Source organism: Varroa jacobsoni, unplaced genomic scaffold, assembly GCF_002532875.2.
Source record: "Varroa jacobsoni isolate VJ856 unplaced genomic scaffold, vjacob_1.0 scaffold_1104, whole genome shotgun sequence".
Taxonomy (NCBI): Eukaryota; Metazoa; Arthropoda; class Arachnida; order Mesostigmata; family Varroidae; genus Varroa; species Varroa jacobsoni.
In genome coordinates this window covers 949,528-963,920 of record NW_019214006.1, presented here as the reverse complement: position 1 = coordinate 963,920, position 14,393 = coordinate 949,528, and the positions used below count along the sequence as shown (strand labels likewise).

General features: G+C 40.2%; 1 protein-coding gene across 4 annotated transcripts; it reads left to right on the top strand.

Moving 5' to 3' along the window:
• The first annotated feature begins 3,842 nt into the window (after positions 1-3,842).
• Positions 3,843-12,178, top strand: LOC111266618 (uncharacterized). Of its 4 annotated transcripts, none has more exons than XR_002684185.2 (7): positions 3,843-4,262; positions 5,468-5,638; positions 5,896-5,990; positions 8,187-8,407; positions 8,665-8,846; positions 9,254-9,596; positions 9,913-12,178. XR_002684185.2 is itself a non-coding variant. In XM_022844242.2 (6 exons), exons 1-6 carry the CDS (start codon positions 3,926-3,928, stop codon positions 9,445-9,447), a joined length of 1,200 nt encoding a protein of 399 aa, XP_022699977.1. In that variant the 5' UTR covers positions 3,843-3,925; the 3' UTR covers positions 9,448-12,178. The 4 variants fall into 4 exon arrangements, 1 of the variants encoding a protein (XP_022699977.1); XR_002684186.2 differs by having other exon boundaries at positions 9,254-9,610; positions 9,916-12,178; XR_002684184.2 differs by having other exon boundaries at positions 9,254-9,610.
• Positions 12,179-14,393: the final 2,215 nt, after the last annotated feature.

The following is a 14,393-nucleotide window of genomic DNA, read 5'->3' as shown; positions in this document are numbered from 1 at the left end:
TAACAAATCTCCATTGATTTTTCAGCTTGTCCTAAGTGGACTGTCTTTACACTTTTTGCAATAGGACTAGGTGGAGTCTGAAAACATAACGAAACTCGTCTGCAGAAAGTGAGATATGAAGCATATTAAATCAAGCAACAGAGCGAAAGAAGAGACCAAAAACTTCTGTCTGTGTCTAAAGCCATTTTATAAAGATAGCATCGTACTTCCAGCGGATACCCTGATTTTGCTGAGCGCTTTTAGGTAATACTGGTCTTGTTCTACTTCCATTCCATCTAGAAGACCCGCAACTGGGAGCAATCCCTACTACGAATACATTACTTAATCATCATTAAACGGTTTCCAACTAGCTTGTTTTTGGAAGGTAACTAATATAGTCTGCTCTGATTGGTCCCGAACATAAACCTAGGATATTTTGCTGACGGCTTAATCTGGTAACTAGAATAACGGCAAAGACTGCATCTATGCACGTCCCCGAAAGTTTCGAAATTCAGACACAGCCTGCTGATCGTGGTACGCATGTAATAAGTTCTCTGTGAAAAATTTCTAGGTATTGTCATTCGACGATGCTCTAATAGCGACAGGACGACAATGGAGGACTGCCTGTACCTAGGCCTGTCTGACCGTACAACGGACCTAGTGTGCAAATCAAAAGTGGCTTTTTCAGTTTAAAATATACCAGTCTTGTTAAACAACCTTGCAGAAGATCAAGCCTATGCATGTAATTAGGTCGTTAGAATTGATGACAACATCTGTGTATATTTAAGTGTTTCAAAAAATTAACCATTCCTACACCAGAATGTATTAGCTTAAATCATTGTTACCGTTACCGTAGCCAATTCAGTCGTACCCATATGTTTTTGGCTTATATTGACGGATCTTGTCTTCGAAATTGGTACTAATAGTATACGCCATCATTTCAATAAGCTTAGTCTAAAACCTATATTCAATTAATTTAGTATAGAGCCAAACTGACGTCAATCACAACGTCTCGGGTTTGTCTCCAACTAAAACCCGATCATTTTTATTAATTACATACTTTCTTAATGTTAACTTATCATACAGTTACGTCATTCAACTGTGAGCATGATTACACTCTCTACTGACAATTAGAACGTGTTCCCGCCGTGTCACAGACACTTGCGGGTATATCGGGGCTAAGAGCTTTGAGCGCCTACAAAAAATATCTGCCGAATTGTTTGTCATGACAAAATGACACGATATTTCAAGCTCTCTAGTGACATCACTATTTTTCTCTACGTAATTGAATATAGGAATTGATCACTTTACCTAAAGATGGTTCTCGAGTCAAGACCAACTAAGCTTTGTCTTATTCAGAAGACGACGCTTTGAAATAAGGCGATCATGTTATTACTCAAGGCTTAGCAGTTCCATAGTCGTGAACAGAACGACTCTTCACAGCTTACTCAATGGCACTAAAGAGAAACACTTCTGATCGCTAGTTAGAATCGCCCATCCAACCCCAAAATTGCAGAGCTCTCGCGTCAAAAGAAAATGTTTTCTTTTCATTAGTGCGCTGCAATTATAATGAGTACTTATGTCAAGCGGAATACAAATCAAATGTCTTCTAACAAATGTAGCCTAGTATTAGAGAATACAAACTAAATGATAATTGATCCGTTTTTGAGAAAAAAAAAACATGGATAGACTACGACTCCGTACCATGGCCTGGTTTGGCATCGCAAAAACGACCTGGGCAGCTGAAAACTCCACTCATTGCACTGGGTCTAAGCTGCTAATTACTCTGGCAATTTTTTCAATTCAATTTTAGTGTTCACTGCAGTAGCGTTTAATAAATCGACTGCATCGAAACGTTTAGCAAAACAGCAAGCAACGCGCGCTTTTTGAGTATAGTTTTACCGTATTCCACAAGAACGCAAAGATCTAATTTTTTCTGAAATTTAATTCCAGATTATAGCAAGCATTTTGTACTGCTTAACATCAGAAGCCACATCACTGGGTTATATATTACTTTGTATACATTTTTTCGACATGTGAAAATTTCAAAGGGGAATATTTTCTAGTTAATGCTTTAGAAGCAATTGCAAAGTGGAACTAAATCATTTACAATAGAAATGAGTTACACGAAAAGCCAGAACTGGGAGAATTACCCAGAACAATCCCAAACCTCGAAAAATTTCTGTTTAGGCCAAAAACAACGGAGAGGAGAATTAGTCTTGAACTAATGAAATATTTTCCCTATATCCAAGACGATAGCGATCGTCTAGTTCATTTGGACACGTTATAAGGTACTTGGGTTACAGTAAGTAGGTTTTTCAAGCCTTCCAATAAAATATCATTTGCCGACGTTCCGCCTCAGATATTTGGTTCCTATATGACACTTGACTTCTCGATACAATTTGAATAGCAAAAGTGCTAATACTATAATATTGTAGTTTAATAAACCCAATGAAGGCGAATACCCCTTGTACGATGATTCTCCTAAAGCAGTCATCAACTTTACATCTCAAGTTAATATACCAACGAAGTATTTTGCCCCATCACGGTCGCGAATGGAACAAATTTTCTTGATGTATATTCGTCATTTAAAGAGCATACCTTCGATAGTGATCTCATTTGTGTGCACCGCGACCTAAAACTGACCCAGTTCGAAGTTAAAACGAAACTGTGACCTGACTAAAAAGCCTATCGCGAAGGTTAATAATCGTCACTTTTCCATTGTTTTTTTTCCATTGTCGGCAGCGGCTACCTCGAAAACGAACAAAGCTGATCACAAGGAAATCCTGAGGAAGTTATTGTCGTACTTCAGCCCACGTGGCTCACCGAACAGCACATTGGCGGATCATTAGATCGGGCCGACCGGTGCATATACTACTCTCTCGTTTGACACAATGCCACAATCGAAAATTTTTTATTAATTTCCTTCTTCAGACGTTGTCATTATTCTGTATTTTCTCTCACAGATTTAATTGGATCATTTGCCAATCGCATTCAAGTTCATTGATGGCAATGTTGTATGGACGTACTTGATCTTAACAAGAGAACCTGAACGGCTGCCTTGCAAAGTACCTTGTGCGTCTATAATCAGTTTTCACCTAAATCCAAACCACTGTACCTACATAATGGCACAACGGGTAACGTGTCCACCTACTAAACATAGAGATATGTGGCAGTCTTGGCTCGAATCCGTTTTTTGCTGGGAGCCACCCAGTAAATAAAGGTAAAATACGGAAAATCATTGAATTTATCTAACTAATCAGTCACACAACTAACATATTTCGTTTCGGTACAATGTATTATGCATAGCTTGACTTGCAGTGGACTACGAGCACTAAACATCCCGACATGTGACTGAAGCCAGCTAATGCCCGTATCCCAGCCGCTCCACTATCAGCTGCACATGGAATATGGCTACATATCGAGCTGTCATGACATTTGCAGCATCGTAAACAAAGGCGACCCTAACGGTCCTTAAGTTTACTTACAATCCCGGCTAATTACAACAAGTTAACTAAAATAGTATATCATGTTGTACGTTAATCTCAAGAAATGTCTGGCTACCAATGAGTTTTTTATGTTTCTCAGTAGATACATATTTAGAACTCAGGTTTGAAAACTATCTGGGCGAAGCAAGTGATGGCCCCACTATCCACAAGTAGAGATCTACAATAAATTTTTGGCGCTCAACGACTTATCAGCGAGAAGACGGAGAACATAATTCAAAAGTGAACCATCGTTATCGCTCGTCATCATTTCGCAATAATACCTCGTTATAATTGGGCTGTAAATGATGGTCGCGGGCTAGCACGGCTAAGCAAAGATCATCATCGAAAAGTCGATGCCGACAACCGTGTAAGATATCGATTAGGATATCATTAAGTTCTGGTCGCCGTAGTCGACCAGTCGGTGATAGAGTCAGTCCCCCTATTCCAGACGTTACGGTATGACCATTCGCCGCGGTGTGGTACCATTGTTAATGTGCGGCATGCTCCACGGTGCAACGGTCAAAGCTAGCGACAGTGATAGTGATAACGCAGTTACAACCGCCGTCGACTCCGACCAGATGGACGTGCTCGTGCATGGGAAGACCGCCGAAGGCGCTGGAGATTGCGTGGTAACGGTCGACAAAACGGAAGAGTCCGATTCGGGTGTTGACGACAGCGTTCAAGTCAGCGGTGATCAGCAGCCCTTATGTCAGCAGTTTCGCATGCATATTCGAGAGGCCAATGTTGACATGTGGCTTCTCAATTCCGAAGTCTGGGAGTTGTTGCACCCGTTTGGTAAGTTCGATGGGATGTTTCTTGTTATTATTGTCTATGCTCGCATTTGGCAACAGTGGTATGAAACGTGACCGAAAAGTATTTGAAGTCGTCTCTTGCAGGAACGGATTTTGTCTTCAGTTTGTAGGGTTCGCAGTAGACCGAAAATGTGCCTATTTTTCAAACAAATACGTAGTATTTTTTATGGTATTTGAAATTACTCAAAACTAGGGTATTCAAAATTCTCTAAGGGAGCGAGAGAGCTGAATAAAAGCTTTTTCTTTCGTGACACCATGGGGTGCTAATCAGGGCTCGTTTAGTAAACTCCGTTTGACGAATCTATACCTATAATACTGAAAATCCCTTGCACTGAGCTGGTCTTCTACGACTTGAAATATGAAGTATTTGAAGATTTCAAGTATTCGAAGGTACCAGTATCCTCGAAAAAAATACCACCCTATTTGAAGAAATAAAATAGGATACGGCTATTGACCACATTTTTGGGTGCTTGCTGTGGTATCAGCAAGAACCTAGCGGTAAAAGGTTGACTATTCCGTAAGGGTTGTCAAGCTACACGATTGTATGGAGAAAAATTGGATGTTACTACCTTTAAAAAAAATTGCGTCAATATTATCTTATTGGCCTTAAGGTACTAAACAAAGAACAGAATCCCACGATTATAGACTCTTATTATTATATATTATTATTACCTTTGGGTAGTTTTAATTAACTTATTTTAGGAACTGAATAAGGTTTATCCACCAAAGTGTCTTTATCAATCAAAGCTGTCAAATACATTCCGGAGAACTCAGCGCGAATTCCTAAACTTCGGGGTAAAGTGAACACTCGCATGGTCCCACTGTGGAACATGCTTTATGTAGTGGGCTTCATTACTGTTTTATAACGCGTTTTATAACAGCGTTTCAGTTTTTGTGTTCTTTTTATTTGTTCTATGAAACTTAATAAAAAAACTAGCAGTGAGCACTCGCAGCTTTTTTTCGTCTGTTGATTGTTCGAACATTCCTGGCATATATCTTTATATCGATAGCACATATCAATTATACCTTAGGTGGTCTACCAATATCAATTTAACAATAGCACCTGATGTTGTGCTGTGTAGCAAAGCATTATAAGACATCGACATTTATCGAAAACCAATTCTACTTTTCCAAATGTGGAATGACTTTGATTAGCTGGTAGCCTGTTTTTCATCTACCACGTTTCAGGCCACGAAATGCTGATTAATACGTCTGGCCGATACATGCGACCAGACGTACGTGTGGAAGTACGAGGGCTTCAGCCGGAAAAGCTCTACCACCTTCGTGTAAGGATATCGGCCATATCACCTATAAAGATGTCATTTCGTAGGGGACGTTGGGAATACAGTACTAATGAAGGTGGGTCTCTGTCGGGGTCTGTACTTTATTGATGCGGGGTAGTCGTTGCCGTTTTATTACGAGCTGAACTACAGGCAAATTGGGTAAAATTAGTATCAATTCTAAACAAAGCGCTTGCATTGGGCACCTTTTCATGACATTGTGGTGCACAAAACCTTTCGTCTCGTGTGCCACAGTAGAGTCATGCACAACTAGCTAGAAAAGTGTGGAGGTTTCATGAGTTTTTCTATGTAGAGATAACTGACTACTTATTGCAGCTGCCGCTGATATCTCCGTGGTTCACGAGCATCCGGATTCCCCGCGCTCCGGACAATTTTGGCTCGACAGTTTTATCATATTTGACGCTATTAAAGTAAGTGATCAATATTTGAACACATATACATGGTCTCGACATCACAACTGTATTCTCTTAAATTCTCCAATCGGTGTATGTAATTAAAATTACGCTTCGCTCAGGAAACGTGTGCAATAATCTTTAAAATATGCCAACACTATTGCAAAAAATCCCTAGGGCATAAGAGTGTAGTACAATCGTAAGGATGGTTAAGCCTAAGCTAGAGCCATGTTTTGCAAAGCTCGCTTATTTTAAATCGCGACCGGAGCGCTAGACGAAATTTTCGGCTGTTTGCCCCATCCAAACAATATTCTCGTTTACTTCTATGTAAACAGTATACGTCTCATATGTGCTCAATGGCGTGCAGTTACGGTAAATGAGGTTGACGTAACGCAATTCAAATGCAGAGTGATAACCAGACTAACAACTAGTATTTCTTTCTTACCTCCCTTCTGAACAAAAAGAGGTAGTACATAATGTTAACGACATGTGTTGCATGTACTAAGTGTGCTTTTTGATGGTCATGTTTATTCAGTGTAACTTCTGTGCACTTTGATTATATCTTCAATCTGCGGCCTGAACTATTTTATGCTCATTTTCAAAGTCCTCCACCGGCAAGTAACTTCAATGATAATAACACACCACGCTATATTGGTAAGTGTGGTCGTTCAAAATGTACCCTACACAAAATGGCGAAAGTCAGAAGATGCGCAAAAACGCGAACCAATGGTACTCATATCGACGAGTCATTGCACATGTAGATACTCGCGTCTTAATCTTTGTATTGAAACATTTCGGATTGTCGGAAATCAAAGCAATCTCCTTTTAACTCTAAATTCTACTAAGGATCTTTCGGTTGGGTTCATGGTAGTCTTCAGATGTTTAAAAAGCCATGTGAAAACTGGTAATAACATAGATCGTCGGTTTCGAGCTAAAAAGGGTGAAAGTTGGATAATCGTTGCCCTTTACTCTGCTTAATTCCGCCGCATTGATTTTTACCATGACAGCACATAGTGTTGACTGTTAACTTAAACTGACTACTAAAACGGTACTGGTTTCGGATGAATGCATTCGTAAAGTTGCTGGCGAAATTGAGGCTGGGGGCATAATTTATCCACTTTTTACATGCTGGCGCAAATTCTTTGAAATGAACCAAAGCTCGTACAAGCGCTGCTGCTGCGTTTACGACGTTTGTAAACGGAAGAAAGAAAAAGCTAAAAATGGACCCTTTAAAGGACTACTGGACCAAGATAGTATTTTTGTACTAATTAACAGCATTACAGAGGAATACATGACACTTATATTCGATCGATACCTCTCTTAGCTCGCGTCTCTCTTTGCCTCATATCTTGCTTCACTCTATGCTTTCATTTAACGTCTTGAAAACAATGGCAAGTTGTTAAACGTCTAATATGGTTCTGACTATGACCAGACAGGATTGAAGCCTGCCGTACTTGAAGTAATCTAAGCATATTGTTTAGGAATTGCAATTTCAACAAAGCTCGTCGTGTATAGAGTGCCAATCTGCGACCAGTGCACTTAAATGAAAGGATCTAAAGCAAAGTTCGCGCAGCAAAACAGCGAGTTTCGTATGCCCATTAGTCCACGTTTAAACTGGAAGTTCCACCCCTATATGGAATATTTCAAGTATAATACACTCTTACTGTCGATTCAGCTGATAATTTGATCAGTTCCAGGTTTTAAACTCCGATTAACGTTGATGTTCTGCTCTAAAATCCGGTCAAATTGTATGTGCCGGTCCACTTTCTCGGTTTCTACACTCGTCCCACATTTGCTCGAACCGTATTTTCAGGGTGCCGTTAAACGCTACTTCTAATTGCCCACTGAAACCACTGTGGTCACAGAGCGGCGCCCTAGCCAGTGTGCGCTCACGATCAGCTCGATTTTTATTGTGACACGTAGTTGCTATATAATGACGCCGAAGATTTGGCAATGACATACGAATTAGAAATGGGTTCTGCATTAGCTAAAATGAAGAACCCACTTTCTACCTCTAGGTTGCTTCAAAAATCGATGGTCAGCATCTTCAGGGCTGCAAAGTTCTCTGTAGGAGACACTGAATCGAAAATCGCGTAGGCGCTTATGCAGTTTAACTTCCACTGGACACAATCGAGTTTTTATTTAAACGTTGCCCTGACACGACCGATAAAGTCTAGCATCTATAAAATTTTATCCCATTGTCAATTTACCTAGCTTTACAGTACATCTGCGAGTGATACACCAACGGAGGGCGGTGACGGCTCGCGGTTAGTTTTAGAACCCCGTCGGAAATATCAGGTCATAATTGAGCTGGAGGAGGCCCTGGGAGGCGAACTACACCACTTCGAGTTCGAGCAGCTACAATTCATTTCTGTCACTGCCTGGCATTCCGCAGCAGTCAAAAATTATAAAGTTAAACCCCACCAGTATGCGAAGTAAGTTGTGTTGATTATTGAAGAACTGTCCAATCAGCTTTTCTTCTCATACTGCATTAGCGGTATTACTAAACCACCACAAAAGCTGTACAAATTTCACGTCTTATCTATTGCTGTGATACGACAAATTTCTAATTGCTTGATGATCACACTAATGACGGCTACGTGTGAGCTTAACTGGAACTATGAATTGAAAAACTCTAATAAACTTTAATGATAATTGTTACATTTACATTCTCTCTCTTGTGATTTCATAGCCCAACACGAACGCGTCCTGTTGACGAAGTTGACGCTGCTCTTGGGGCAAGGGCCGTTCCGCCAACATTCCAGGTTCTTGACGAACGAGGGCAGGTAGTTCGAGGGGCTCTCAATCCGCACGCCGTAAACATCCTGTGCAAACCCCCACAAGCACATGGGAGTGCTCGAGTACACAAGCTTGGTATGGCGCTTAGGCTATTTTATTTCTAAGCATATCTTTATACGATAGAAAAACAGACATTCAGAATAAATTCGATTTTAGGTAAAAACGTAACATGCCATAGTATTTCTTATAGCTGCGAAATTGCAAACCGAAGCTTTATTTCAGTATATTTCGGTATAAACACTCTGCCTTTTGGTCCTTAAGGACCATGCATAAAACTTATGTCTGGTCAAAAAAGATTAAAATCTTAACATATGTTATCTTCGATATTTACCAGTTAGATTTCTGTGCTAGTGTGATGAAGCTTTGTTAGCGATTTTAGAGAAATTATTAATATGAAAGTTGTATTCATATAGCGTTATTAGTTTCTACCTTCGTTAAGAACGTTTCTGATCCATGACTAATTTAATGGCCGTGATCAACAGGTATCATTCACGACGCGGGAATATCGGCAGCTGGCGGAGATGGCAGCTCTGCTCCTGCACTGTCTGCGCCTTCAGGCCACGAGACCCAACGCGCCTTGAGACTTCTCCACGAACCTTCAGCAAATCCAGAGATGCAGGGAGAGAGAACAGCGTCCGATTTAGAGCAAGCGAATATGGATTTACAGGAGTCGTAACTGCGTCACAATGAAATGATGACAAAAAGTTACGGCATAAAAAAAATAAAAAAATTAAAAAAAAACAAATTTAAAAATAGCCGAGGAAAATAATCCAAGGAGTTTAGCTAGGATTTTTCGATACTGGCCAGTACCCGGAAGTGAGCGTGGTTCGTAGGCTCGTGTGAGTTCTAGTGATCTCATAAACCTTGTATACTCAACACTGTCTTCGGAAGTCTTCCGAACAAGAGAGGACGTATTAATCGATCCATTTTAGTTTTAAAATTACATCTAGTACTCGAAACTTGCATCCACACAATTACAATATCCTTCAGTCTGTGGTTTGTATTCGGATTCCGAGAAGCTATAACATCAGATATTAGTAACAAAATGAACATATTATATTGTACTCAGTTACGTTATTGGTAGTAGTATATATGTATAGAATCATTTACTTGTACTTGTATGCATATACGTATATTTCAGAAGTCCAAGGCGTCTGTCTATAGAAACTTGAAGCTCTACGCTGTTGAAGCGTTGCGATTAGAACGTATGTGTTTACGTACCCATACACGTACTCCGAAGAATTGGCAGTTCAGAGGTGCTACGGTCGTCAAGGTTGTACTACTTGCCAGCCATAATACGAGGTTTTATAACGAAAGCACACCGAACATAACATTGACAATGTGATTTTGGTGATCGTGTTCGCCCGGCCTGTTTCATGTTCAAAACTAACTGTATTCTCCGGAAATATTATGGCGAGTTAGTGTTTATCACGCGTCGGTCGTGCCTACATAAGCGATCCTGACATTTGTTCAAGTCACAAAGCTTCTAACGCATAGTCCTGCCAATAGCACTAGGAAGATGCAAATTGCCTTGCTTACAAAAGTATTGCATTGGGTATCTTCAACGAAGTTCCTATATGAGAAGTTGTGGCCGGATCGGAGGTTTGCTTAGCAAGCCATTAATTTAAAGCTCAAGGCTTCCGATTGGTCTAATAGAGTACGGACTGTATTAGCTACATGGCGGGCCTGGCTCGCCATTCACGTGCGATTGATTCGGAAAATATCCAAAGGCAATTTTTAGGGTAGAAGCTTTAGCATATGACTGCAGCACAATTACATCACAATCACATGCATCATGTGGTCAACGGTTATCAAAGTGCCCTGATTATCAAGGTTTGTCATGATATGGACGACTGTGTTAATTTCTGAAATATAAGACTAAAACAGCCAGATTGTTTGAGTGTGGCCGTGTAACACATGGATTCGTGGGGCTCGTTATTGAAGTGGCAAACATAGTATAATTTGTAAATATTCCCGTCATATTCACAGCTCAGCTAGTAATAGTCATTTATTTTCTGACGCTTTCTTCGCATTCTAATGAAATTTAATCAAAGCATAATCACTAGAATATAAGGCACTGCAGAACGGATGCTCTCCTTCCGGGAATACTTTCCGGAGTTCTTCACGCTCAACTGGTACGCTCTGATTTTCTAAGAAAAAAAAGGTTGTCACACGGCTCTCCTGGAACGAGTGATCGCCAAACGTCTACTACAAGCTTCTATCCTACCAAACACACAGGCGACTTAACATGGCTTTGAGAAAGTTAACATCGTGCAAAAAGAGAAGCATGGGTTTGGGAAGTGGATTTTCGTAGGGACGCCATACAGAGCGTTGTCACAGACAAAAGTCAAACCTTATGGGCCTAAGTGCTTATACGGGGGGCTTTTCCATAAACTTCAGGGCCGTGTTCGGCTCCGTTAAGAGATCGTCCTTCGCAAGATGACCTTCGAACTTGTTCGGTCTACTAACAGGAATCAGCGGAACGACTAACGATGGAGCAGCGGAATCCTTCATTCTTGCAAACTAAGGGACTCGCACAACCTAAGCCGACGACTATTTCTAGGACGAATTCGTGGCCTCTTGTATGCGAACAATGTAACGTTTTAGGAAAGAATCATTTCTACTTCTAGCAGGCACTAACGAGTCTCTATAGCGTAGTTTTCTGGAGCTGACAGTAAATATCGTCTACCTAGTAGACGCTATCCCCTAGCGTACGTTAACAGCTGCTTCTGTCGAGGGCTTCTCATCTTCTCGAATAGCAAAGACTTCATCTCATACATCACAAAACGATGTACAAAAGCTCGTCGGTTGAGGCAACTAGCAGGTATTATAACAACCAACGTCGGTTTCAAAGGAAGCCCCTGTTGCCCTGCAAAAACCAGAGTAAGAAATTTGCGTGAATGCGTTAACGGATTAAACTGCTGTGGTGACACTGATTTTCATGCTACACGTAGTCTCTAGCTCCGCTCAGACTCCTGCTCCTGCGTGAAGTAAAAAGTGAATTGTGCTCTGTACCAGACCACCGCGACGTGAGGTGTCTTTGCTGTGCAGCTTGACAATGAGAAACGCGATATAACAGAGTCATTATATGACATTGTTGCGATGCGATTATACAAACTACTTTCGCTTTTACAAAATAATGATACGCATAAGTTTATTCTGATGTTTTTATGCATTGTTGTTGCTACGTCAAGAAATAGAGGGGTAATCAGAGATATATATATGCATGCTAAGTTATCATATTGTACCTATCAAAACATGTGTACAAACGAATTTGGGTTTTCACGTCGTCCAGAGATCACGGTCAGCAAAGGAAAAATCTACCTATGTAATGACAAAGATACTTGCTTTGGAAAATGTTAAGGTGAATTAATATGAGCGTAAAATTGTCTAGACGCCGTCGAGTATCTTAACGCTTGTGCTTTGTCCTAGAGGGCGCCTCGGTTATTTCGAGCTGCCGCAATTACTTTATAAGGCTTCATTATGGCTTCATTATATGTGCGTTAGATATCCGTGATGGACTAATGTTATCTTCATGAACGTAGCGTAGGTAGATGCTTTTCAGATCAGCATGAAAAACAGTATACGACATGCGTATTGTTCTATATCATGATTTTATCTATTCTATGATTATAGATAAGGATGTTTTCGTTACATAGATATTGTTGTTTTATCTGTGGGTACCTATACAAAAGGGGTAGCAGTTTTTGGCACAGTAGACCATTATTTCCATACCCACGATTTCGCAATGGAATTGTTTTATTCTTCTTAGTATACGGACATAGGTAGTAAATGTATGAACGACAAGGTGGAAAATTTAGAAATTGATGTTGCGGTTGAAGAACGACAGAACTACGCAAAAAACATATTTTAGTGATAGAACCATGGTGTACCAAAACGGGTTCGTCTAACAAGTTGCCGTTGCAGGGGAGCAATAGGCTGAAATTGAATTAGATCGGAAGCTACAGGTAATTACGCATTGTTACTTAATATCGATTATTATTATTAATTATACAATATTATTAATATTTCACGTACAATATAGGTCTTATTTGAAATATATATGAAGACAGGATGATAGAAAATAATGCTACCGTGACAATGGTCGAAAACACACAGCCAGAAACAGACTACTTTGACAACGACGTCGTGGCGCCTCCGTTTTTTCGTTCAGTATCTACTCGAAGGCAGTAAATCGAAGAAAAAAAGAGTAGGTCGCAAAATAAAGACTTTAGATATGTTGCAAGTTTCTGCTATCCAAGAATGTAATAACTTTACATCAGGTTACAGACTTGTTGGCGTCGTAACGTCCTATACCAAGATTAGAAGATCTAAACTCAATAGATGGCACAATCGTAAAACTAAGGTAGCAGACCGCCTAGGCCAATTGAGTAATAGTCTTCGTATTTAGCTTACGGGTTAACGCATTTGCTGGCTAATCTTAAAGGCATGTTGTGGTTTACGTTTAAAGCTTGGGGAATATATACGGTCCATTATGGCTGGCTCCTGCTAGCACTAACGCAGTTCTTAACGCCGATATCGGATGTCCTGGAAACTCGAGACTCATCGAATAATCCCAACCGTTTCATAACTGAATTACTCATCCGTAATATGTAAGCTCTATTATACAAATTTGGTATTAAAAATGGTTTCCGAGACGATTGGCAGGTTTAACATTTGCTACTCTTTTCTGATATATATATATATATATATATATATATATATATATATATATATATACGTGGGTGTGCCCGCATAACTGTTTTGACAACTTTATATGGTGTTGACAGGCATCCAAACCAAACTCCATTTTGAAGAGAAAGCTCTGCACTCAATTCTAATTTAACTTAATATTATTTACTTTACGACATTACGACTGCCTCAGGTCCGCAGTAGGTCATATTGTGTGTGGCGCAGCATATGCTAGCATCATTGACGTTTAGTAAAAGCTGAAATTTACTACTATGTTGATGCTCATGGGTTTCTAGCCACGACAAAAAAGTAACGCGATTCTAAATGCCTAAAAGTTAAACAACTCAAAAATTGTCACTATTTGATTTTTCATATTTTAATACACTAACTTAAGTTAGTGTAACACCAAACGAAATAGCAAAGCCTCAGGAGTCCGGCATCCAGCTGGCGGAATGCTACCGAATTGGGTCGACATTGTTTCATTGAAGAGATCTGTCCAGTTCTACCATACTTCAAATGATAGTTCTAAAACGCCCGTCCAGATCTATTTTCGTTGTTTTGCTATTTTAATTAGCGCATGACATCTGAATGTATGCCTGCGTGCGTTGTTTAGTGTTGGCTAATATGGCGATAGTGCTGTTCCATTTTCTCATGCTACTATCCCTTCTTTCAGATCACAGATTCCCACTCCGCCGCTATGGTAGAATACCGAATAGCATATTCTGCGCCAGATGCATCGCTATGGGCCTAGTAGGTAAAAGTGCTTTGGTGTAGGTGTTGACCGAATCGCTGCACAAATAAGGGATCTCGTCGAAATGAGAGCTGCTAGTTCTCTGGAGAATGGTGAAATGCACAGTGGCCAGCGAGTGATCCCTGCTGCCACTCAAAGTAGTATTTCCGAGCATCGACGATTCCAGTAGCATGAGTAGA

Coding starts and splice junctions, on each gene's coding strand:
- LOC111266618 (XM_022844242.2), top strand. CDS start 3,926: ATGACCATTCGCCGCGGTGTGGTACCATTGTTAATGTGCGGCATGCTC. Junction 4,263..5,467: donor GGAGTTGTTGCACCCGTTTG/GTAAGTTCGATG, acceptor ACCACGTTTCAG/GCCACGAAATGCTGATTAAT. Junction 5,991..8,186: donor TCATATTTGACGCTATTAAA/GTAAGTGATCAA, acceptor CAATTTACCTAG/CTTTACAGTACATCTGCGAG.